At 30.6% G+C, this 25,659-nt stretch overlaps 3 protein-coding genes and 1 pseudogene across 3 annotated transcripts; all 4 read right to left on the bottom strand.

The window, feature by feature from the left end:
• LOC107944429 (epoxide hydrolase A) lies at positions 1-1,451 on the bottom strand. The gene is made up of 3 exons (XM_016878281.2): positions 873-1,451; positions 503-735; positions 1-416 (listed from the first exon to the last, which is right to left on the bottom strand). The coding sequence occupies exons 1-3, from the start codon at positions 1,341-1,343 to the stop codon at positions 167-169; spliced, it is 954 nt and encodes a 317-aa protein (XP_016733770.1). The 5' UTR covers positions 1,344-1,451; the 3' UTR covers positions 1-166.
• A 6,693-nt stretch (positions 1,452-8,144) lies between these two features.
• Positions 8,145-14,259, bottom strand: LOC107944509 (epoxide hydrolase A). The gene is made up of 3 exons (XM_016878356.2): positions 13,667-14,259; positions 8,755-8,987; positions 8,145-8,544 (listed from the first exon to the last, which is right to left on the bottom strand). The coding sequence occupies exons 1-3, from the start codon at positions 14,135-14,137 to the stop codon at positions 8,295-8,297; spliced, it is 954 nt and encodes a 317-aa protein (XP_016733845.1). The 5' UTR covers positions 14,138-14,259; the 3' UTR covers positions 8,145-8,294.
• Positions 14,260-17,270: 3,011 nt separating this feature from the next.
• On the bottom strand, positions 17,271-20,118 carry LOC121225328 (epoxide hydrolase A). Its single transcript, XM_041109590.1, has 3 exons — positions 19,572-20,118; positions 18,165-18,406; positions 17,271-17,620 (listed from the first exon to the last, which is right to left on the bottom strand). Exons 1-3 carry the CDS (start codon positions 20,046-20,048, stop codon positions 17,371-17,373), a joined length of 969 nt encoding a protein of 322 aa, XP_040965524.1. The 5' UTR covers positions 20,049-20,118; the 3' UTR covers positions 17,271-17,370.
• A 1,347-nt stretch (positions 20,119-21,465) lies between these two features.
• Positions 21,466-23,969, bottom strand: LOC121225329 (epoxide hydrolase A-like; annotated as a pseudogene).
• Between the last annotated feature and the right edge of the window lie 1,690 nt (positions 23,970-25,659).

Below are 25,659 nucleotides of genomic sequence, written 5' to 3'. Positions count from 1 at the left end.
TTACCGAATGTATAACTATAATATATCATGGAAAAATAACACGGGTACTCCAAACTAGTTTTGGCTTTTGGGATAATAGCATATTTAACCCCTAAACTTTATTGAATTTTTTTTTCACATTGCAAAGGAAAGGACTTTATTTTTTCTTTCTTTTTGTTATTTGGGTTCAATGAAACTGTGTAAAGAAGTCATAAATGTATTGGTTGATCTCGTCTGGTTTCTCCATGTTGATGAAATGGCCAACACCTTCCATCACCACCACTTGCTGCAGAGATGGCACATCTTCTTGGAACCCACCATTGTGAATATAATCCTTCATACCAGGCACACCATAAACCAGATCCTTATCCCCCATTATGAACTTGGCTGGTGTTTTGATCTTACTACCCACCCATGGTTTCAATAGTTCCCAGTTTCTGCCATCAAAACCCAACACTCCAAAACATAAACACTGGTTACGACCCAAAATTTTATATACATACATATATATATATACACATACCTGTTAAGGTTTCTGTAGAAGTTGAGTGGACCAGTGAAACCAGTTTTCTGGAATTTGGTGACATAGTAATTGGCTTCTTCCTCAGATAACCAACAAGGCAATGTATTTTCTTCATCTAATGGACGTTTAAATAGTTTCCCTTTCGGCAACGATACTGGAAAATCACTCAAATATCCCTTCAAAACTCTCTCCACTCCAATCTCTGCAAATTCACCTTCTATTTCTCCATATTCCTGTAATCATATACATATACATATACATATACATATACATATACATATACATATACATATACATATTGTTCATAAAAATGAGCACCTATAATTTCCTAATTATAAACAGTTTGATTTAACTGCAAGAAATAAGTTACCTGAAATCTAGAGATGTAATGATCACTGCCATAATAAGATTTCCAGAAACCAACAGGCTTGATTTCCGGATGAAACCTCAAAAACGGCACACTCAAATTCACCAATGCTTTCACTTTATCAGGCCTAAACATACACAAATACCATCCTAGTATGGCTCCCCAGTCATGCCCTACCACAAACACCTTCCCTTCATCCGGATCCACCACGTTTATCAACTCCACTAGATCGCCGATTACGTGGAAACAAGTGTAACTCTCGACTGAGTCGGGAGCATCCGAGTCACCATAGCCTCTCAAATCGGGAGCAACGGCTCGGTAACCCATGGAAGATAAAGCGAGGATTTGGTGACGCCATGAATACCAAAGCTCAGGGAAGCCATGGAGGAAAAGGATGACTGGGCCTTCACCTTTTTCGGCTATGTGAATGTTTATGCCATTCACTTTAACCATTCGGTGCTCTATCCCTTCCATTATTATTGCTTAATTCTCGTAAATACCTTGATTTTTCTGGTTTTCTACATCGTCTTCTTCTTCGCGTATTCTTTTTATAGTACGATGGTACGATGGAGGAAAATATATGACGTAAACTGTCACCTCAATATGAATTTTCTCTTGTCGCCAACTATTAATTTTGGTTAAATATTACTATTAGTCCCTGTAGTTTGTAAACGTTATGAATTTAATTCATGTACTTTAATTTGATTATTTTTAGTCCTTGTACTTTTCAATTTTTAAAATTTCAATTATCACCTAATATAATTGTTAAATTCATTAAGTTATACTATTTTCTAAAATCTGATGCGCTGAATATTATCATATGTGTAGTATCATGTCAATTTGTAATTTTCACATATTACTCACTAAAAATTCAGTTAATGGATTAACGATTTCCAGTTGCATCAATACTAAAAATTCAAAAGGTATAGCAACTTAAAACGATCTAATCAGAAAATATGGATCAAATGTACATCAGTATGCATGGTACAAGGCTAGTAATTGAATTCAACTAAACAAATTCAACTGTTATGGTTTGGGTCAGGTCTAAAGCTTTAAAATTTGAAAAGTACATGGACTACAAATGATCAATTAGAAAAGTACAACGATTGAAATTGATGAAATTAAAGTATAGGGACTAAAATCCATAACTTTTTCAAAGTACAATGACTAATTGTAAAATTTAACCATTAAATTTTATCTTTTTTGTCACTGATTAGGTGACGTGAAAATGAAAACACCCAAAAATTCAAGATAGTTGGGTGACCAAAAAAAAATTTAATAGTTGAGTGATCATTTTATAACTTTTGATAGTTTGATGACACCAAAAAAGAAATTGACTAAGATGACAATTTTGTAACTTTCATTAATTGGTGACCACAAAAGAAATTTACAATAGTTAGGGAACAACTAGCGCAATTTACCCTATAATCATAAGGCTTAATTCATAAATTATACCCTCGTTTTTAATTAGATACATAAATTTTTTTTTCGTCAAACTAATACGTAAACTATAATTCCACAACCATTATGGTCCATACATCATCATTTACATAAAATTAAAAATATAAATTAAATTAAATTATTTTTATTTTCATTCTCTTTTTTCTTTTTCTTTTTCTTTTTTCTTCTTCTTCAAACCATGACCATCCATCTTTTTTCTTCTTCTTCTTTTTTCCCTTTTTCATGTTTTTTTTTCCATTGTTTACTTTTCTGCACTTGTCCCCACTTCTTTTTCACTTTTTTTTCTTTTCCTTTAAATTTGGGCTCCCAACTATAATTCCCCAAATTTTATGGTTTAGTGAGTGGCATTGTTCCAAGACACGTTACTCTAAATTTTAGACGAAATTTATAAATATGAGTATTTTTTTAGTTAAAAATGTGATATCGAAAAATTTGATAAAAAAGTTGGACATGATTTTCAAATTTATAAAAAGTACATGAACTCATTGCATATTTTAACATTTATACTACAAAACATTTATTATTAATATATTTATAATTGTAATAAATATTTATTATTAGAATATTAATATTAAATACTTTTCAATAATATATGAAGAATGTTATTTAAAATTTTTATTATTAAAATAAAAATAATATATTAAAAACAATAGTTTATTATATGATTAGATATAGATAATTAAATATATATCTTTAATAATATTAAAAATTATAATATTTTATATTAATCCTTTATTATTTTTAAATATTTTTAAAGATATTTTTATATTAATATAATAATATTCAGCTTTACTTAAGTTAATTTTTATATAAAAATAAAATTATCTATAAATGAGCTATTTTTAAAAAATTACTTACGTTTCTTAAAAGTAATATAAAAATACATAAAATATTTTTTAGTAAAACAAATGGACTCATAATTTCTATAAAACCCAATTATCTTACATCAAAAATAAAAGAAATATGTGTGTGTGTAAATATACATATATAAGACCAATAAATCAAAGCCACCACAAATTTCAAACCAAAGCCGCCCTTTTTGACGAGTCAAAGAAGACGTTAATCAAAGGACAGTTGTTTTTTTCTGAGCCCTTCACCCAGCATTTTCCTTGTTTTCTTCGGAATTTTTTTATATAGATTTAAATCAAATTTTATTATTTCAATATAAATTATAAATGTACTTAAATGAAAAAATATATATTTTAAGAGAGTTGGAACCCTGTCAACTCCCGTAGCTTCGTCACTACACGTTGCCTCAAAAATAAATTATAGAAAAAATAAACAGTAACAAATCAAAACAAATTAGAAACTGAAAACAAACAGTACCTAGACAACCTGATCAATTCTTAACTAAAAGTAACTTTACCGTAGCCTAATAAATGGGCACTCCCAACACTGAAACGTCATATAATGAAAACTTAGGAGCCCATTCCCAAAACATCTCCTTTCCAGAAACCAAATCATGCTTTTTTTTCTAGGAATTGAATCGATCTCCAATAGCCTTTAAACCCCAATTTCTACGTCTGTTTTTGGCCTTCATGTTCTCTTCACTGTCCTGACGATCTAAGCTCAGGCAGACGCGAAGCTACAACCGGCTTCTGATCTGTAAACACCTAGGGTTAATTTGATGGCGCTACCCCCCAACGATCCTTCTCCACCACCTCCACTGCAAACTCCGACACTCATTCAAGAAGATGAGTATTTCTCTCCCCTCTAAATCCTTCGGTTGCCAAGAGATGAGCCATTTGATTTCCCTATGACAAGTCTTCAATTCTTAAAACAGCTAAAATCGCACTCAAATCATAAAACAAAAAAAAAATTTATTAACCAAATTGATAAATTCATTAAACTATACTATTTTTGAAAATCTGGTGCGCTGAATATTATCATATGTGTAGTGCCATGTCAATTTTTTATTTTCACGTATTACTCACTAAAAATCATTTTAATGGATTAACGATTTCCGATTGCATCAATATTAAAATTTCAAAATTCAAAAGGTATAGAGGCTTAGAATGATTTAACTGGAGAATATGGATCAAATTTACAACTGTATGCATGGTACAAGGCAAGTAATTGAATTTAACCAAACAAATTCGACTATTATGGTTTGGGTCAAGACTAAAATTTTAAATTTTGAAAAGCACATGAGCTACAAATGATCAATTAGAAAAGTACAACTATTGAAATTGATGAAATTAAAGTATAGGGACTAAAATCCATAACTTTTTCAAAGTACAATGACTAATTGTAGAATTTAACCATTAAATTTTATCTTTTTTGTCACTAATTAGTTGACGTAAAAATAGAAACACCCGAAAATTCATTATAGCTGGGTGACCAAAAAAGAAAAAAATTCAATAGTTGAGTGATCATTTTGTAACTTTTGATAGTTTGATGACCAAAAAAGAAATTGACTAAGATGACAATTTTGTAACCTTCTATAATTGGTGACCACAAAAGAAATTTACAATAGTTGGGCATCAACTAGCGTAATTTGCCCTATAATCATACGGCTTAATTCATAAATTATACCTTTTTTTTGTCAAACTAATACGTAAACTATAATTTCGTAACCATTATGTTCCCTATATCATCATTTACATAAAATTAAAATTAAAATATTTTTATTTTCATTCTCTCTCTACTCTCTACTCTATTTTTCTTTTTTCTTCTTCAAACCATCCATGTTTTTTTTCTTTTTCTTTTCTTTTTCCCTTTTCCATGTTTTTTCCATTGTTTTCTTTTCTGCACTCTTCCCCACATTATTTTCACTTTTTTTTTCTTGTTCTTTTCCTTTAAATTTGGGTCCCAACTATAGTTCTCAAAATTTTATAGTTCACTAAATGACATTGTTCCAAGACGCGTTACAGGAAATCTATAAATGGGAGCACTTTTTAGTTTAAAAAATGCAATATCAAAAAAAAATTGATAAAAAATTGAAAAATAGTAATAATTAGACTTGATTTTCAAATCTGAAAAGTGAAGGGACTAAATTCTAGAAAATAAAAGTACAGGGGTTAAATTTTAAATTTGTGAAACATTCATGGACTTATGACATATATTAACATTTATACTACAAAACATTTATTATTAATATATTTATAATTATTATTAAAATATTAATATTGAAAATTTTTCAATAATATATGAAGAATATTATTTAAATTTTTTATTATTAAAATAAAAATAATAATTTATTATATGATTAGATATAGGTCATTAAATATGTATCTTTAATAATATTAAAAATTATAATATTTTATATTAATATTTTATTATTTTTAAATATTTTTAAAAATATTTTTTATTAATATAATAATATTAAGCTTGACTTAGTTAATTTTCATATAAAAATAAAATTATCTATAAATAAATTATTTTTTTAAAAATGACTAACTTTTCTCAATAGGATAAGTTATTTTACAGAGAAAATAATTTATTTTCTATTGACCTGTATGTCATTTTCCGTTAAATAAATTATTTTTCATAAAACAAACACATAAAAATACATAAAATATTTTTCGATGAAACAACAATAAATCAAAGCCACCACAAATTTCAAACCAAATGGAAAAACAAAGCCACCTTTTTTGACGAATCAAAGAAGACGTTAGTCAAAGGACAGTTGTTTTTTCCTAAGTCCTTCACCCAGCATTTTCCGTGTTTTCTTTGGAATTTTTCTTTTATAGATTTGAATCAAAATTTTTATTATTAAAATAAAAATAATAATTTATTATATGATTAGATATAGGTAATTAAATATGTATCTTTAATAATATTGAAAATTATAATATTTTATATTAATATTTTATTAATTTTAAATATTTTTAAAAATATTTTTATCAATATAATAATATTAAGCTTGACTTAGTTAATTTTTATATAAAAATAAAGTTATCTATAAATAAGTTATTTTTTGAAAAATGACTGACGTTTCTCAATAGGGTAAGTTATTTTACAAAATAATAATTTATTTTCTATTGATCTGTATGTCATTTTCCGTTAAATAATTTATTTTTCATAAAACAAACACATAAAAATATATAAAATAATTTTCAGTGAAACGAATGGACTCCTAATTTCTATATAACCCAATTATCTTACATAAAAAATAAAAGAATATATATATATAACACCAATAAATCAAAAGCCACCACAAATTTCAAACCAAATGGAAAAACAAAGCCTCCCCTTTTGACGAATCAAAGAAGACGTTAGTCAAAGGAAAGTTGTTTTTTTCTGAGTCCTTCACCCAGCATTTTCCTTGTTTTCTTTGGAATTTTTCTTTTATAGATTTGAATCAAAATTTTATTATTTCAATATAAATTCTAAATGGACTTAAATAAAAAAAGTTATTTTAAGAAAATCAGAATCCTGTCAATCCTCGTAGCTTCGCCACTACACGCTGCATCGAAAATAGATTATAGGAAAAATAAGCAATAACAAACCAATACAAATTAGAAATTGAAAACAAACAATATCTAGACAACCTGACCACTTCTTAACTAAAAAAAACTTTACCCTAACCTAATAAATGGGCACTCCCAACTAGAGGTGCTCATGGGCCGGGCGGCCCGGCCCGGCCCGACGGCTCGCTCAAAATATGGAGGGTTTAGATAAAAATATAGGCCCGAAATATGAGTTTGAGCAAAAAAACGAGATCCGATTAAAAAACAGACCGGGCCTCGGGCACCATTTTTTTGGCCCGGCCGGCTCGGCTCAGCCCGAATATAATAAATATTTTTATTTTTTTAATTTTAAAATACTTTTAAAATACTTTTTTTAAATTTTTTAAATTTTAATTTTTTTAAAATACTTTTTTAATTTTTTAATTTTAAAATATTTTTAAAATACTTTTAAAATACTTTTTTTAATTTTTGTTTTAATTTTTAAAATAAATTTTTGGTATTTATTTAAAAACGGGCCGGGCCAGGCCAAGCTTATGATTTTTTTCCCGAGCCGGGCTTGGGCAAAATTCTAGGCCCATATTTCGGGCCGGGCCGAGCCAAAATTTTTCTGGGTCCGGCCCAAACCCGGCCCGGCCCATAAGCACCTCTACTCCCAACACTGAAATCAAATCCTATTTTCTCCTGGTGACTAAATCGATCTCCAATAGCCTTTAAACCCCAATTTCTACCTCTGCTTTTGGCCCTTCATATTCTCTTCACTATCCTCGATGATCTGAGCTCAGACAGACACGAATCTACAACCGGCTTTCGATTTGTAAACACCTAGGGTTAATTTGATAGTGCAACCCCCAACGATCCTTCTCCACCACCTTCACTGCAAACTCCAACACTCCTTTAAGAAGATGAGTATTTCCCTCCCCCTAAATCCTTCCGTTGCCAAGAGATGAGCTACATGATTTTCCTATGACAAGTCTTTAATTCTTAAAATAGTTAAAATCGCACTCAAATCATAAACAAAATATATATATATATTATTTATTAACTAAAGTGATAAAACGAAAAGAATATAAAACCTCTTAAAATTTAAAAAAAAAAAATCAAATCCATCGATTAAAAGTAAGTTTCCTTTCATCAAATGCAAGACCAAAAAAATTATCGAAACTCATCGAAAAGAGCATCTACTCCTCCATGTTACAAGTCTATGTTTTCTTCCTAAATTTAAAATTTAATCATTTTATTTTTAAGGTTTAAAAATATAAATTTAATTATTAACATCGTCCAAATTTATTATAATATTTATTAGTATTTTTTTTAATTTCAAAATATTGTACCAATAAATTTAACAAAAAATAATAATTATGTTAACAATTCAACCTAAATATAAAAAATTCAAAATTCAAAATTACTTGAAAAATATTCTAACATTAATAATTCAGTCTTAACCATAAGTCCCCCTTCAGCACTTGGATCTTAGCCAAAGTGTTTTTTTTTATTATTATAACACAAAAGACTTGGAATACATGGATTTATTTTATTTATTTATTTATTTATTTCAAACAAACTGGGTAAAGAAGTCAGAAATGTATTTGTTGATCTCGTCTGGTTTCTCCATGTTGATGAAATGGGCAACACCTTCCATCACCACCACTTGCTGCAGAGATGGCACATCTTCTTGGAACCCACCATTGTGAATGTAATCCTTCATACCAGGCATATGGTAAACCAAATCCTTATCACCCACAATGAACTTGGCTGGTGTTTTGATCTTACTACCCACCCATGGTTTCAATAGTTCCCAGTTTCTGCCATCAAAACAATAACACCCATAAACAAGAGCCTCTACAGTACTTTTACCAAAAAAAAAAAGTTATAAATGCATAAATTCCAACCTAAAATCATTTTTTATGAATGATTTGATATATAAATATATTACTTGGTACACTAGCATTCAAAAATTCTCAATCCTATCTATGAATTGTACCAAATAATATATATCACACATAAACATATACCTGTTAAAGTTTCTGTAGAAGTTGAGTGCACCGGTGTAGCCAGTTTTCTGGAATACGGTGACATAGTAATTAGCTTCTTCCTCGGACAACCAAGAAGGCAATGTAATTGGTTCATCTAATGGACGTTTGAACAGTTTCCCTTTTGGCAAGATAACTGGAAAATCAGTCAAAAGTTCCTTCTCAACTCTCTCCACTCCAATCTCTGCAAATTCACCTTCTATTTCTCCAGGTTTCTGTAATATATACATATACATACATATATATATATCAATAACAAAACCTTCAATCGAAATCCGGGACGCATTCGAAATCACAGAATAAAAACTCTGTATGCAACTTGTATGCTTGATAGTTCCACCTAAAGCTGACATAAAAGCTTACCAAACTCGAGATTTAAATTAAAATTGCGGATGCATACATCACAATTAGTTAAGATAATTCTACTTAAAGCTGACATAAAAACTTACCAAACTCAAGATTTAAATTGGGATTGTGGATGCATACATCACAATGAATTAAGATCAACATTAAATCTATAACTAAAATAGTTAAAATGACAAAATAAATACTATATCATGTTTGATAATTTAGCTGAAATTTAGAGTATATATACACATATATATATAAATAAAACCTTTCCAAAACTAATGCAAAATCGAATTGAAATTCCGGATTTAAATTACAATGTCAAATGTCAACATCATAGTTAGAAAAGTTGAAATTGCCAAAAAAAAAGATAATACACTTTCTAATTTGTATGTTGGATCATATATAAATATACACGGAGAGATGCATTTATACGAGTGATTTCATAATATTTTATATGATTAATATATTGGCTAATTTATCAAAAAAAAGCCAATTTTTTTAAAAAATTACCGAAATGGGCCGGTTTTTTAATTATTTACCGGAATGGGCCATTTTCTCCGAAATCGCGTCCACGTCAGCGTGATGTCAGGGTACGTGACAGGACATCGCGTCAACGTCAGCGCGACCTGCTGACGTGGAAGGAAATCGCGTCCTTGAGGAAGCGATTTCCTTCCATGTCAGTAGGTTGCGCTGACGTAAACGCGATGTGGCCGCGCGCGTGAACAGTGCCCAACGGTCAAAAAATTGACAGTTGCCCCCCCCAATGGTCAAAAATTTTTTTTTACTATATAAACCCCTCACCCCTTTTATTTTCACAAACAAATTCAACATCAATGTCCTTCAAAGATTCTCTCAATTCCCTTCAAAAATTCTCTCAATTTCCTTCCAAAATTCTCTCAAACTCTCAATTTCCTTCAAAAAATCTCAAAATCCATATTAAATTTCTTTTTCCATTAAATTTCATTTTTTTAAGAAAATTTTAAAATTTTTTATTTTTTTAAAATAATTTTAAATTTTTTAATATTTTCAACAATTGCCAGATCATTGATTCGTCTTGATAGGAATCACATATCGTTGGAGCAAATGAACATGGTAAGTATTAAATTTAAATTTTAAATTTTATTTAAGATATTTTTATTTATGTATTTTTAGATATTTATTAATTTATTTTTTGTTATAAAAGGCTGAAGATCGAGTATTGGTATGCAATATTCGGAATATGCATGCTCCTCCATCACCGTTAGTAGAGAACTACCTGCGGGAAGCGGGATTTTGGCATGTGGCGACGGTAGGCCGGGGATGCAAGTTGGAGCCGAAACTGATCAATGCGTTGATCGAGAGGTGGAGACCTGAGACGCACACATTTCATCTTCCATGTGGAGAGTGCACTATCACTCTAGAAAATGTCCATCTGCATTTGGGATTGCCGGTGGACGGGCACCCAGTGACCGGGTCTGCCCAATCTAGCAATTGGGAGGCGGTGTGCTACGAGCTTTTGGGCGCCGTTCCGGATAAATTGGATGGAGGTAAAGTGGAGATGGGCTGGTTACGTGCCACCTTCCCCGGTCTGAATGAAAATTCAACCGAAATTGAAAGAATCCGATATGCTCGATCATACATTCTTCAAATAATTGGAGGCTATCTCATGGCCGACACGTCACGGAGCCGTGTACATCTAAGGTGGCTGCTAAAACTCGTTGATTTTAGAGCAGCCGGTGAATTTAGTTGGGGGTCTGCCGTCTTGGCAACATTATATCGGGAGATGTGCGGGGCGACCAAACCGAGGAGAGCAAAAATTGGAGGTTGTCTGTCACTACTGCAATCATGGGCACGGTTTCGCTTTCCATTTCTACGTCCTCGAGTGAACCACCCATATACATTCCCACTCGTAACGAGGTAAATTTTATATTACATTTTGAAATTGTTATGTAGATTTTGTAAGAATAAAAGTATGCTAAAAATTTATTTAATTAGGTGGAACCATCCGGCAAGTTATCGTGGATTACCGACTGAACTTGAAGATATACGGCTTTTATTGGAGCAACGGTCGGAAGCAGAAGTAAGTATTATTGCAAATAGATATTTCCATACATTCGCTAGTGGATTGATATTTAGTATTTAGTATTATGTATATATGTAATATTTCTATCATGTTCATGTAGTTTAATTGGACACCATACGAGGATCCGGCAGTCCGGGCAGTAATCTCGGAAGAGTTTTTACAAAATCCGAACGCTTGGCACGTGAAAGTGGTGTTGATCAACTATGCAACCGTAGAGCCCCACCAGACAGATAGAGTCCTACGACAGTTTGGATGTAGACAACCGATCCTTGCGGACCCTGAGGAGTTTGACGAGCACCACAAAATCGACCTTCGGCTATTAGGTACGGATTGTCCTAGATACTGGTCAGTGTACATGGAAATGTGGTAAATCGGAATGAATATCTACCTACTCGGGAACCAATCATCGTTCCCGAGTTAGCGTGCGTTCCAGAATACATGCCATGGTTTAGGGCCCATGGGAAGCCGTATTTACTTACACTGGAGGAGAGGCAGCGGCAAATACGTGTCGGAAGGGAAAGGCGAGGGCCTCTAAATCCAAGGGGACAAGACTACGAGGGCAGCCCCTCAACGAGGCCCAGACATTCACCCGGTTCATCATCAGCGGCCATGCAATCACCGTCCCCAACGAGAGCACCGACGCAGTCACCTGACGCAGCAATTCAACAGATGATACCCACGCATTCACCTTTCCCTATGATGCCAGGTATGTTTCCTAGCCCTTATATGTACCCTAACCCGTACGTACCCTAATCCGTACATGTATCCTTTTCTGAATCCTATGGCAGGTTGGAGCCAAATGCCCGGATCAGCTCCATTTCCTGTAATGCCGAGCGGACCACCGATAACTAGGCCATCGGCGCAGGAGCGGTCCCAAGGGGGGCCGTCGGGGAGCTCTCATTTTTACCAATAGCCAGCAACGCATGGCTTTCAAACTCCGTCGCCGTTCATGATGCAAACACCTCCACATACACTATTCTTTGAAGGTGGATCATCGTCCCAAGTCCGACAAGCAGATGCCGAACCAGAAGAACAACAATCACCACCCGAAGAAGAACAACCGCCGCCGGAAGCTAGAGGAAGGAGGAATCTAGCGCGTAACCGTCAACGGCCGCCATGTGGAACCGAATCCCCCGGTCATAGACATTGATTACCGTATTAAATTTTATCCTTTGATGTAATGAAATAGAAGTTTATGACGATGTAATACACATAAAAAATTTTCTGAGTTATTTTGACATTATTTGATTAAAAACCCTAACCCTAACCTAATTTAATTAAAAACCCTAACTTAACTTAATTAAAAACCCTAACCTAATTTAATTAAAAACCTTAACCTAACTTAATTTAATTAAAAACCCTAACTTAACTTAATTAAAACCCTAACCTAATTTAATTTAATTAAAAACCCTAACCCTAACCTATTTTACATGAAAACCCTAACCCTAACATATTTTAATTAAAATCCCTAACCTAACTTAATTAAAAACCCTAACCTAACTTAATTTAATTAAAAACCATAACCCTAACCTATTTTACATGAAAACCCTAACCCTAACATATTTTAATTAAAATCCCTAACCTAACTTAATTAAAAACCCTAACCTAACTTAATTTAATTAAAAACCCTAACCCTAACATATTTTACATGAAAACCCTAACCCTAACATATTTTAATTAAAATCCCTAACCTAACTTAATTACAAACCCTAACCTAACTTAATTTAATTAAAAACCCTAACCCTAACCTATTTTACATGAAAACCCTAACCCTAACCCTAACCTAACTTAATTTAATTAAAATTTTTCCGGGACCCCTAACCCCTAAAAAGCCTGCATCCTAAACCCTAAAAGCCATAAAACCCAAACGTAAAATCAGCGTCAAAATCGCGTCCCCGGTATCGCGCTACGTGACAGGACATCGCGTCCACGTCAGCACAACCTGCTGACGTGGACGCGATGTCCTGTCACGTACCCTGACATCGCGCTGACGTGGACGCAATTTCGGGAAAAATGGCCTATTCCGGTAAATAATTAAAAAAACCGGCCCATTTCGGTAATTTTTTAAAAAAATTGACTTTTTTTGGTAAATTAGCCTAATATATTAATAATTTAATCGTCATATTTTAAATTCATGTTATATGTATATAAAATTTTCAACCATTAAATATATATATAGACAATAGACAATATTTTATATTAATATGATAAAAATATAGGATTAATTGGAAAGTTTACATTAATGATAATTATAAATATTTTAATAAATTTAACTACTGGATCTATAAAATATGGATCATTAAAAAGTTATGGAATGGTGTAAAAAGGAGATCCCTCCCGTGTATAATAGCTTCAGAATTTAAATTATGGTCACAGAATCAGAAATCAAGATTAATTAAGATAAACATAGATTCCATAGCGAAAAAAATTCAAAATCATAAAATAAGATTTATGTATCTAATATGTTTGATAATAATTTACCTGAAATCTAGATATGTAATGATCAGCACCATAATAAGATCTCCAGAAATCAACAGGCTTGATTTCCCGATGAGACCTCAAAAACGGCACACTCAAATTCACCAATGCTTTCACTTTATCAGGCCTAAACAGACACAATAACCAAGCCATGTAAGCTCCCCAGTCATGCCCAACAACAAACACCTTGCCTACATCCGGATCCAGTACGTCTATCAGCTCCACTAAATCGCCGATTATGTGGAAACAAGTGTAACTCTCGACTGAGTCGGGAGCATCCGAGTCGCCGTAGCCTCTCAAATCGGGAGCAACGGCTCGGTAACCCATGGAAGATAAAGCGAGGATTTGGTGACGCCATGAATACCAAAGCTCAGGGAAGCCATGGAGGAAAAGGATGACTGGACCTTCACCTTTTTCAGCTATGTGAATGTTTATGCCATTCACTTTAACCATTTGGTGCTTTATCCCTTCCATTTTCCTTTTCTCGATTATCTCGGACTTTGTTGATTTCTATTAGTCCAAGTCTTCCATTTTTATAGCTTTTAAGTACTAAAACGTAAACTATTTTTTTTTATTTTTAGAGTAAATTACGGTACAATAGGACGAAAATAGTATGATTATGGTTAAAATTTGTTTTGAGAATCTATGCTTTTTCGTATATTTAAAATTTAATTCTTTTTACTTTTAATTTTTTAAAGAATTTTATTTCTCTATTTTTCATATTTCAGAATTAACTGCTAAAATTCTTTTGTTAAATTTATTAATGGGTGGACGACTCACCCAAACTCGAAAACCTGTACAAAATATGAGAGGATTTGAATAAAAGTATGAATCTCAAAAAATGAACTTAGGCAAAAAATAACCTTGTTTAAAATATGGGTCAGGCTTAGACCTGTTCATAGGCCGGGCCGGGCGGGGTTCGGGCCGGGCACAGAAAAAATTTCGGCCCGACTCTTAGGCCCAGGCCCGACCCGAAATATGGACCTAAAATTTTGCATAGTCCCGGCCCGAGAAAAAAAATAATAAGCCCAGGCCCGGCCCGGCCCGGTTTTTAATAAATACAAAAAAATATTTTAAAAATAAAAAAATAAAAATATTTTTAAAGTATTTTAAAATTAAAATTAAAAAATAAAAATAAAAATATATATTTATTATATTTGGGCCAGGCCGGGCCTGGGCAAAAAAAGTTGAACCCGAGCCCGACCCATTTTTTAAACGGGCCTCGTTTTTTTGCCCAAGCCCATATTTTGGGCCTATATTTTTACCCGAACCCTTCCATATTTCGGGAGAGCCGTCGCCCGGCCCGGCCCATGGACAGGTCTAGTCAGGCTTGGGCAAATATAAAGTGTAATAATACCATACACGTATTCAGTTCATGAAAATCTCTAAGTGTCAAAAGTTAACTTGACACCAACTTAGTCAATAAAATTACTGTAATTTCCTTCTAATAAAAGATTAAATATATTATTAACATGATGGTGTTTTCGTCTTTTGCTATTGGGTAAACTACCAAAACAGTGATTTTTGTTTACCTCAGGTTACATTTTAGTCACTTATGTTTGAAATGTTATGTTTTAGTCACTTACGTTATCACGTTGTAACATTTTAGTCACTGAGCCGTTAATTACCGTTTACGGTATAACGATAAGCTGAAGTAACATATTAAATCATCATTTCAAATGAAAATTTTAGGTTAATTTATACAATTAGTCCTCATATTTCTTCATTTTGAGCAATTTAATTTTTTTATTTTCTTTTAATTTTCCTTTATTTTTCATTATCTTCTGCTTCTCCCTCTATTTTCCTCTCTTCTTCATTTCTTTTAACGTAGTTTTTCTGTGTTTTCCATTTATTAAAATTAGTCTCTATGCTTTTGTTGTTTTGAACAATTTAATTTTTTTCGAGTGAGGCGAGCTTGTGGATTAATTTTAACAAATGGAAAATATAAAAAAACTACGTTAAAAGAAACGAAGGGAGGAAAACAAAGGGAGAAGCAGAAGAGAATGGAAAATAAATAAAAGAAAGGAAAGTTAAAAGAATATAAAAGAAGAAAAAAATTGCTCAAAATGAAAAAAATATAGGGACCAATTGTAAAATGTAACCTAAATTTTTTGTTTGAAATTATGATTTAACGTGCCACGTCAGCTTACCATTACACCATTAACAAAAATTAACGATTCGATGACTAAAATGTTACAACACAGTAACATAAGTGATTAAAAAGTAACATTTAAAACATAAATGGCTAAACTGTAACTTGAGACAAATAAAAATGACTATTTTGATAGTTTACCCTTTGTTATTTTCATATAAAAATATTTAAATAAAATAACTAAAAATGTAATGTGTAAGATTTAAACGGAAGCCTAAAAATAGTATTCATAAGCAATCAATCACTTTACCTAACTCAATTATTTTTTTAAAAAAATCAATCACTTTACCTAACTCAATTATTGATTAATTTTTTTATAAATATGATTTTATTTTCTTTAAAATACAAACATTATTATACAAATATTTTTATATTTTCAATTATGTAAAATTAAAAAAATATTCAGATTCAACTCTTACCAAATTTGAAATAGTTGAATATTTAAATTTATTCCATTAAATATGAACATTTTTTTTATTTCTCAATATATTTACCGGAATGAACTTAGTAACTAATTCTCCACATTTTATAAATCCATTAAAAGGTAAATGCTGAACACGAAATTTTATGTATAATCACATGATTATAAGTTATTTTTATGCATATTTTAAAGGAAAGTTGCTTGTATAATTAAAATCCCACTATTACCCCTCCAAAATACAAGTAAAACCCCACCACTATTCATGTGTTAATATATAATGGGTTAATTTCATCAAACATCCTCGAATTATGATTTACCTTTTGGATCTATTTTTAATTTTAAAAAATTATGATTAAATCCTTAACATATTAATATTGTATTAATCAGATCCTTTTATTTATGCATGGTTTTTACACCCATCAGCAACGACCACTATTGAAAAAAAAAGAGAAATATCAAAATTATACATAAATTTTAATTTCGTACAATTTTATATGTGAAATTTTGATTTGATTTGATTCTATTTTGTACCAGGTTCAGGTCACACTTTACGTTTGCTCAAACCCGGTTCGGCTCAAAATATGAACCATTTTAAGTCTGTCCATTTTAAATATATTTTTATTTTTATTTTTAATTCGATTTTTAATAATTTTATACGATTTTTCAATTACTAAAATTTTATATTAAGACATTTTAATATTTTTTAATATTTACATCACAGTATTATACTTTATTATTGTAGATTTACTTTTTACGTGTTATAAATTACATCATATATAAAAATAACATAGTGCAACATATATTACAATCTTAGAAAACGGGTCAGGCCAAGCCGAACTCAAGCCTTGAATGTTTGAGCCCAAACCCGACTTTTATTTTAAACATGCCTAATATTTTTGCTCAAGTATATTTATCAAGTCTAATATTTTTCTCAAACCCTCTCAAATTTCGAATGAATCCTCAAACTACTAACCCATGAACATGCCTAATTTGAAATAATAAATTCTTTCAATAATTCTAATCACTGCTCGAAATAAGTCTTAACGTAAACTCTTTCGATTATCGAGAAAGATAAACACAACAACAAAGGTAAGACCTTTTTATTTTTACTAAATTGGATATTGTTATTTAATTTTAATTGAACTTGGAGAAGAAATCGAACAATAATTGATTGATTTGATCAGGTATTTCCTCATTGATCCAATGAGAAACTCCATTGATGACAAGAGCTTCTTCAAGAAAGGGCACATTCCTTTTAAACCCACCGTTGTGAATATAATCTTTGACACCTGGCATTGTATATACGAGATCATGGTCCCCCATTGCAAACTTTACAGGGACCTGGATCTGGCTTTTCCACCATGGTGCTAATAGTTCCCAGTCGCTATAACAGAACCAACCAAAAATAAATGAATTTAGTTAATTATAAAAAAAATGACACTGTAATGAATATGAATTTAATCGAAAATTTTTAACAGTATTAATAATTAAACTTGTATTTTTAAATCTGAAATAAAGAATTGAATTTTAAATCTACAAAAAGTAAAGGGACTTAGAGCGTATTTTAACTAACATGAAAAACCCATAATTAATAATTGGGTAATCTACATTAGTAGTCACCCAACTATTTTTTTTCCTTTTGATCATCCAACTATGAAAAGTTATAAAATTATCTCATAGTTATTCAATTTTGTCTTTTTTGGTCTTCGACTGATTAACGTAAAAATGGAAACACCTAGAAATCCAAGATAGTTAGTTGACAAAAAAAGAAGAAGACAAATTGGAATAGTTGAGTGACAAATTTATGACTTTTCATAATTAAGTGACTAAAAAAATTTACAAATAATTAAATAATCATTTTATAACTTTTCATAATTAAGGAAGCAAATAAATTTATTAGGTGACTGGTAGCGGGAAGAAAAACATACGTATCTATGTTGCGGTAATAATTGAGGGCACCGGTAATGCCGGTTTCCTGGAACTGGTTAGCGTAGTAATCGGCGTCTTGGTCCGACAACCATGGCGGCAAGTTTACCGGGCAATCCAGTGGATGCCCGAATAGATTTTCCTTTGGTAAATAAAGTGGGTCGGGTATCCGGTATGATAACAGCTCCAAAACTGCTTGTCTTAGACTAATCTCTGCAAATTCCGCCTCTATTTCTCCAGGTTCCTGCACCAAATTTACTGTTTTACCCTCTCGATTATGACTCGAATTTGAGAACTCAATCCGATAAACTTAAATTCAAGCTAGACCAAATTTGGTTTAACATAAAAAGTTAACCATTCAAATTAGTCCAATCTTAAACTCAAAAATCCAATTTAACTTAAAATTAAATTTGTTCATGGGATGAGCTATCTGTCCAAGTTCAAAAGTTCGTTCGAATTTTGAAAGGGTTTTAGTAAAAATATTAAGCCTGAAAAATGAGATTTGACAAAAAAAAAGACCCGTTTAAAATATTGGTAAGATTCGAACTTGAACATTTAAGACCTAGGTTTAGTCCAACCTAGCCCATTTTTGAATTTTCTAATATATTATGTTATGTTATTCTTTTAATCTTTTATATATTTTATAATTTATAATAAAAATATTTAAAGTGATATATAATATTATAATGTAAATATTAAAAATATTAAGATATATATAATTTTAATAAAAGAAATATATATAATTATTAAATATTAAACTTAAAATAATATTAATATTTTTAATATTTTTTAAAAAAATGAGCAGGTCTAAAATGAGTTCGAGTTACTCATTTTACAAATGTAGATTGATTTGGGTAAAATATTAAAAAAATATTTATATCTTTTCTAAATTTGTTATATTTAAAATTTTATTTAATTGCTAACTTGCCATCCACATGTATGCCATGTTAACATAATTAACAGATATTAACTTTTTCATCTGTTTTGGGTGATTTGACAAACATCACAAATTTAAGAGTTAAAATAAGTGAAAAATTAGATGAAAGGTTAAAATGATTTTTTTTATAAACTTGGGGGTTAAATAAGTTATTATGCTTTTTTTTAGATGTGTGCAGAGGAATCACTATCAAAATTTCATGTGTACACTGAAACTACAATCAAAGTTTCATATGCATATTTAAGTTTTCAAAATATCAATATTGTATTAATTAAAATATTTCAGTTTTTAATAGTAAAAATAAATTAATTAAAAAAATTCAATTTACTCTTTAATTTAATATATAGAGACTAATTTACTTATTTTTTTATAGAAAGTGTTAAATGCGATTTGACATTTAGTTCAATGGCTTCCACGGTATTTTTACCGAAATTGATTAAAAATAAAAGGAAAAAAGATAAAATATTCAAACCTGAAACCGAACGATATAATAATCCTTCCCAAGGAGAACTTCCAAAGTCTCGACTGGTTTAAACCGAGGATCGCAAGGAATAAACGGCGCACTCAAATTGAACAAAGCTTTAACCCGGTCCGGCCTAAACAAGCACAAGAACCAAGCAATGATGGCACCCCAATCGTGCCCTACGACAAACACCTTATCCTGCGGCGCCTCAGTGTCCAGAAGCGCGATGAGGTCTCCCACCACGTGGAAGCAAGTGTAGTCGGCGACGCAATCCGGCGCATCGGTTCCACCGTAACCACGGAGGTCGGGCGCCAAAGCACGGTAGCCAAGGGCAGATAAACCGTTGATCTGGTGGCGCCATGTATACCAGAGCTCAGGGAAGCCATGGATGAAGAGAATCAAAGGACCTTCCCCTTTCTCGGCTATGTGCATGTTGATGCCATTGACGCTCACTGTTTTGTGTTGAATTCCCTCCATACTTTTCATCTCTTCTTTAATGTCTTATCACTTTCTTAAGCTTAAGCTTTTCGTTATATATAATAATAGACCTAATGTTGTTTTAAATTGCGATATCAATGTTTTTTAAACCGTTTTTTTATAAGTTCAAAAAATAAGTTTAGATAAAAAAATATGATTTGTTTAGAAAATAAACTGGGCTTCTGGTAAGACAATTTTTATCTCGGCTCAACCCGAATTTGCAAAAAGAAAAAATGATCTACTGTTTTCTTGTTTTTTCACTACTTTTTTTGCTATTTTTTTATTGTTGTGCTATCATTTCAATATTATGTTATTATTTTGTTGTTGTTGTTTGGACATTATATAACTCTTATTTTATTTTAATTTTACTATTATTTTAGAGACATTTACTTATTAAGTTGTACTTATCTTACAGTTATTTAAGTATAAAGTGTTTTAAATTTATTTTCAAATTGTTAAGAAATATTTATTTTAATATTTTTAGTGTTGTTGATATATTATATATTTTTTAAAAATTTAATACGAGTCGGGCCAGACTGAATCTGAATTTTAATATTTTTATCTAGGTCGGCTTTCGATAAAATTTTAAATCTATTTTTTGAGTCAAGTCAGGCCAAGCCTGGATCTATCTAACAGTCCAAAATTTTTTCAAGACTCCGTCCAACCAATGGACAGATCTATGTAAAATTGGTCAAGTCATCGATTCGTCAATTCAAATTCAAATTAAAAGTTTTAAAAAATTCAATTAGACTGACTCATGCCGATTCCTAATTTAATCGATTTAAAATCATTTTCTAAATTAATACTTTAATCTATTCTTCATCTAATCAATCTAATTAAAACAACATCCACGTATCATGCAGGAAAGGAGATTATGATTATGGTTATGGAACGGCCTGCTCCCTTGTCGACCCAAATAACATTGTCAAGCTACGCAACTGCATCAAGACGGTTAGTTTTCGTCTTCAAAATGGCAAACGTTTATTGCAAATCAACAACACACGGGCGGAAGTTGCTGCTAATTGGTGGGTCTCACATGTTTTAAACAGTTCATCATCTTATCATGTTATCTTAAATGCTTGTCCTACTATCAAAATAATAAATATGATACATCGTGATCTCGATTTTATTGGTTTAGCTCTTTCCCTTTTTTAGTTCTTAATTTATGTTATTTGTCAAATCATCTAAAATAAATAAAAATTAATATTTATTAATTTTATTAACATAAACGTATATTATCATGTGAATACTGTCATATTATTTAAATGATAAAATAAATTCTGTTAAAATACTCTTTATTTTCAACAAAATAATAATAATTTCACTAAAAAAACAATAATTGAAACAAAAGTGTTATAAGTTAGGCTGAATTTAAAATGTAATATTAATATAATTTATACTTGTTTAAGTTTAATCGAACTCGAAATATAAACTTAAAATCTTATTCAAGTTCGTCTATATTTGTAAATAACTATATTACATCATATATAAAAGTAACAATATATTATAACCTTAATAATCAAGTCGAGCTCAAACATTGAAAGATCAAGCCTAAACCTGATTTATATTTTAAACAAAACTAATATTTTTATCCAAACCTATTTTTTGCATCTAATATTTTTTTTAATCCTCTCAAATTTTGAATCAACCTTTGGACTTAAAAATTAAAAACAACAAACGAAGAACATGTTTTCTTCTTCTTCTTTTTCTTTTTTTTTCTATTTTTACTAAATTTGGATTTTGTTATTATTATTAAAATTTAATGGAACTTGGAGAAGAAGTCGAACAATAATTGATTGATTTGATCAGGTATTTCTTGGTGGATCCAATGAGAAACTCCATTGATGGCAAGAGCTTCTTCAAGGAAGGGCACATCCCTTTTGAACCCACCGTTGTGAATATAATCCTTCATACCAGGCATTGTATACACAAGATCAAGGTCCCCATTGCAAACTTTACAGGTACCTTGATCTGGCTTTTCCACCATGGTGCAGATAGTTCCAGTATCTATAAAAAACCAATCAAAATGTGAAATAGGTAAAACTATCATGGAGATCCAATATAAGAGTCAGATTCTATTTTGCTCCTTTTACTCAAGAATAAGTAAATTAATCCCTGCAAATTAGATTAAAAGCAAACTGATTCTTTTTATCAAGAAGAAATAAAGAAAGAAAAACACACCGATCAAAATTGCGGTAATAATTGAGGGCACCGGGATGCCGGTTATTTGGAACTGGGTGGCATAGCAATCGGCATCTTTCTCCGACAGCCATGGCGGCAAGTTAACCGGAGAATCTAGTGGATACCCGAATAGATTTCCCTTTGGTAAATAAAGTGGGTCGGGTACCCGATACGATAACAGCTCCAAAACTGCTCGTCCTACACCAATCTCTGCAAACTCTGCTTCTATTACTCCAGGTTCCTGCACCAATGTAACCGGATCTCAATTTTAATCCGAACTTAAAAATTGAATACGATCGAACCCTAATCTGAACTCGACTCAATTTGATTTGTCAATAAAAGGTTAATAATCTAAAGCAACGTAGTCAACTCCGATTGTTCCAGCTGATACACCGTTTCAGTAATGAAACGGGGAAACCAACTCCACACCTGTTGAAATTTTATGCCGCCTAATTCCGATCACATCAATCAAAGCATTCAAGGGCAAAGCTAAAAAATTAGCTGAGTCTAAAATTTTACTATTGTACTAACTTGATATTAAATATTAAATAATCTATACTAGGTAGGGCCTTCCTTCATTATACCCATCATATTTTATTATTATTAATCTTTATTAATTTATAAAATATAAAAAGAGAAAAACACTCTTATATTAATATGATTAATTTTTTAAATTAAATTTAAAAGGATGATGCTAACTCAATAAAATTTTTTTATTATAATTATATATTTATAAATTTATGTAATAAATATATTATAAAAACAATATACAAACAAATGATAATGTTAAAATTTTTCCTATTATGATATTTTGAACCATGTTAATTTATTATAAATTTTAATTTTTCATCATTCAACCCATCAACTTAATTGATTTCAATTTATATTTCAAATTTTTAAATATATTTATTATATAATATATGTAATATAAAATATTAACAAAAATAAAAACCGACGTACTATTGTTAATATCTTTTAGTGATTAAACTCATCAAGCCATCAATTTTTAGTTCGATGGTTGATCTGATCTCAATTAAATAGATTATTAGAAATTTATATTTTTAAAAATTAAAAATATAAAATTTGGTTCAATTACTGACGTAATTAAATTTTATCTTGATTTTAAAAATATAAATATGAAATTTATCCATTAAATCAATTTTTAAATTTCTTTTAACAGAGTTTTGGTTAATAATAATTTAAAAAAAATTCGAACCTGAAACCGGACGATGTAATGATCCTTCCATAGAAAGCTTTCCAAGTCTCGACCGGTTTAAACCGAGGATCATAAGGAATAAACGGCACACTCAAATTGAACAAAGCTTTAACCCGGTCCGGTCTAAACAAGCACAAGTACCAAGCAATGATGGCACCCCAATCGTGCCCAACGACAAACACCTTATCCTCCTTCTCCGGCGGCGCCACTGTGTCCAGAAGCGCGATGAGGTCTCCCACCACGTGGCAGCAAGTGTAATCGGCGACGGAATCTGGTGCATCTGTTCCGCCGTAACCGCGGAGGTCGGGCGCCAAAGCACGGTAGCCGAGGGCGGCTAAACCGTTGATCTGGTTGCGCCACGAGTACCAGAGCTCAGGGAAGCCATGAAGGAAGAGAATCAATGGACCTTCCCTTTCTCGGCTATGTGCATGTTGATGCCATTGACAATCACCGTTTTGTGTTGAATTCCGTCCATACTTTCTCTTTTCTTCAGTATCTATCACTTTCTTAAGCTTTTTAACAATTCTACAATTATTTTTATTTATATGATTCTATTCTTATATAGGTAAAGTTTGTGCTTTTTTTATTCCAATAATACAAATAATAATAATAATAACTATTATTATTGAAATGGTAGGTATGTTACATTATTTTGTCGGTATCACCTAACAAATTGATGATACAAAATTGAAATGTGATAATATAAAATATTCAGGGACTTAATATGAAATTTTTCATTTTAAACGAAAAGCTTTAAGCTAAAATATTACATTACGTTAACTTAAGTGACTAAAATATAACTAAAAAAATAAAAATAATTTTTATAATTTAACCTAAATATTTTGTTATATGTTTTTCGATAATTAAATAAATTGAAAAAAGGAAAGAAAATTAAAATTAATCGGCATTCGGCAGCAATATGTATTCACCGTCAGAATTAAAATTGGAAATCAGAGTCCAAACTATGATGCTGAATCATTATCCATTTTCAGAATAAAATAAAATATATGTAATAATTTAGATTTTTGTGTATGGTCGGGAAAAGTAACGTGAAGAAGTAAGAGACCTTTTCTTGTAACTTAGGTATTTATATTTTTTCCAACTTTATATTTCAATTTTATAATTATATTTAATTTAGTCCCTAATTAAAAAAAATATAAATTTAAATTACTTCATCATCGTACTCTTACAGAAATAGGTGCTAAATTAAAAAAGAAAATACAAGTATTAAAGTAAATTTAATTGTTAAGTTTAAAGACTAAAAGTTATATTAATCCTTTTAATTTTTTTATTTTATTTTTTATATAATTATAAAAGAATTTTTTAATTTTTATATAAAATCAATAAACTCTTATTACCGTCAGATTTATCCTTAAAACATAAGAATTTATTATATAAGCTTTAATAAATATAAATTTTATATTTATTTATTAAATAACTATATTTTAAATATAAATTAAAATTTATTCACAAATATAAAAATAACCCTAGTGAGTAATTTTTAAGAGTAAATGAAACATTTAGCCTTATTTGATGAACATATTATAATCAAAATTTAACTGTTTGGTATTATTTTACTACTGAGTTAGTGTCACTGATGTTAAACTAAATCAGTCACTCTATAATAATTAGAATTTTATAAAATAAATAATATTTTTAAATAAATAAATCTATTAAAAGTAATTAATAAAATTAAATTAAAATTTAGATAAATGGCTATTTCGATGAATGAGTGAGTTTTTTTTCTTTTATAATAATAAATTGAGATGTTTAAAATAAAGGAAAAAAACAGATTACAAACAATTATTGTACACCGGAATCGAAATTTGTGTTTTATAGAAACATTTTGTATTTATTTATTGATAAATCATAAAATTTACTGTTTATGTTCTTAAACGACGTCACATGATCATTTTTGTATAGTTAGATTCCTATTTTTGGTTTATGAAGCGTGAAATCTACAACCACCGCTCACGGCAAATAAAGGGCAGTGCAAACCATCGAGATGAAGCTAGAAATTTCCTTTGAAGTCATTACAATGAAAGTTATCATTTTTTTTTGGGTGGGAGAATAGTTTTCGAGTTTGGTATGGAAAAACGAGGATAAATTACTCTCAAGGTTATTATATTATTATAGTTTATGCTTTGGTCTTTTAACTTTAAAAGATTACAAAATAGTCACTGAACTATTCTAAAGTTTCAATTATGTCACTGGGTTGTTAAG

The sequence above is a fragment of the Gossypium hirsutum genome, chromosome D13, assembly GCF_007990345.1.
Source record: "Gossypium hirsutum isolate 1008001.06 chromosome D13, Gossypium_hirsutum_v2.1, whole genome shotgun sequence".
Taxonomy (NCBI): domain Eukaryota; kingdom Viridiplantae; phylum Streptophyta; class Magnoliopsida; order Malvales; family Malvaceae; genus Gossypium; species Gossypium hirsutum.
The sequence above is the reverse complement of the archived record's forward strand: the minus strand, read 5'-3'. Positions and strand labels throughout refer to the sequence as shown.

Coding starts and splice junctions, on each gene's coding strand:
- LOC107944509 (XM_016878356.2), bottom strand. CDS start 14,137: ATGGAAGGGATAAAGCACCAAATGGTTAAAGTGAATGGCATAAACATT. Junction 8,988..13,666: donor ATTACATATCTAGATTTCAG/GTAAATTATTAT, acceptor TATATATTACAG/AAACCTGGAGAAATAGAAGG. Junction 8,545..8,754: donor TTCTACAGAAACTTTAACAG/GTATATGTTTAT, acceptor TTTTGATGGCAG/AAACTGGGAACTATTGAAAC.
- LOC121225328 (XM_041109590.1), bottom strand. CDS start 20,048: ATGAAAAGTATGGAGGGAATTCAACACAAAACAGTGAGCGTCAATGGC. Junction 18,407..19,571: donor ATTATATCGTTCGGTTTCAG/GTTTGAATATTT, acceptor AATTTGGTGCAG/GAACCTGGAGAAATAGAGGC. Junction 17,621..18,164: donor TATTACCGCAACATAGATAC/GTATGTTTTTCT, acceptor GTTCTGTTATAG/CGACTGGGAACTATTAGCAC.
- LOC107944429 (XM_016878281.2), bottom strand. CDS start 1,343: ATGGAAGGGATAGAGCACCGAATGGTTAAAGTGAATGGCATAAACATT. Junction 736..872: donor ATTACATCTCTAGATTTCAG/GTAACTTATTTC, acceptor ATATGATTACAG/GAATATGGAGAAATAGAAGG. Junction 417..502: donor TTCTACAGAAACCTTAACAG/GTATGTGTATAT, acceptor TTTTGATGGCAG/AAACTGGGAACTATTGAAAC.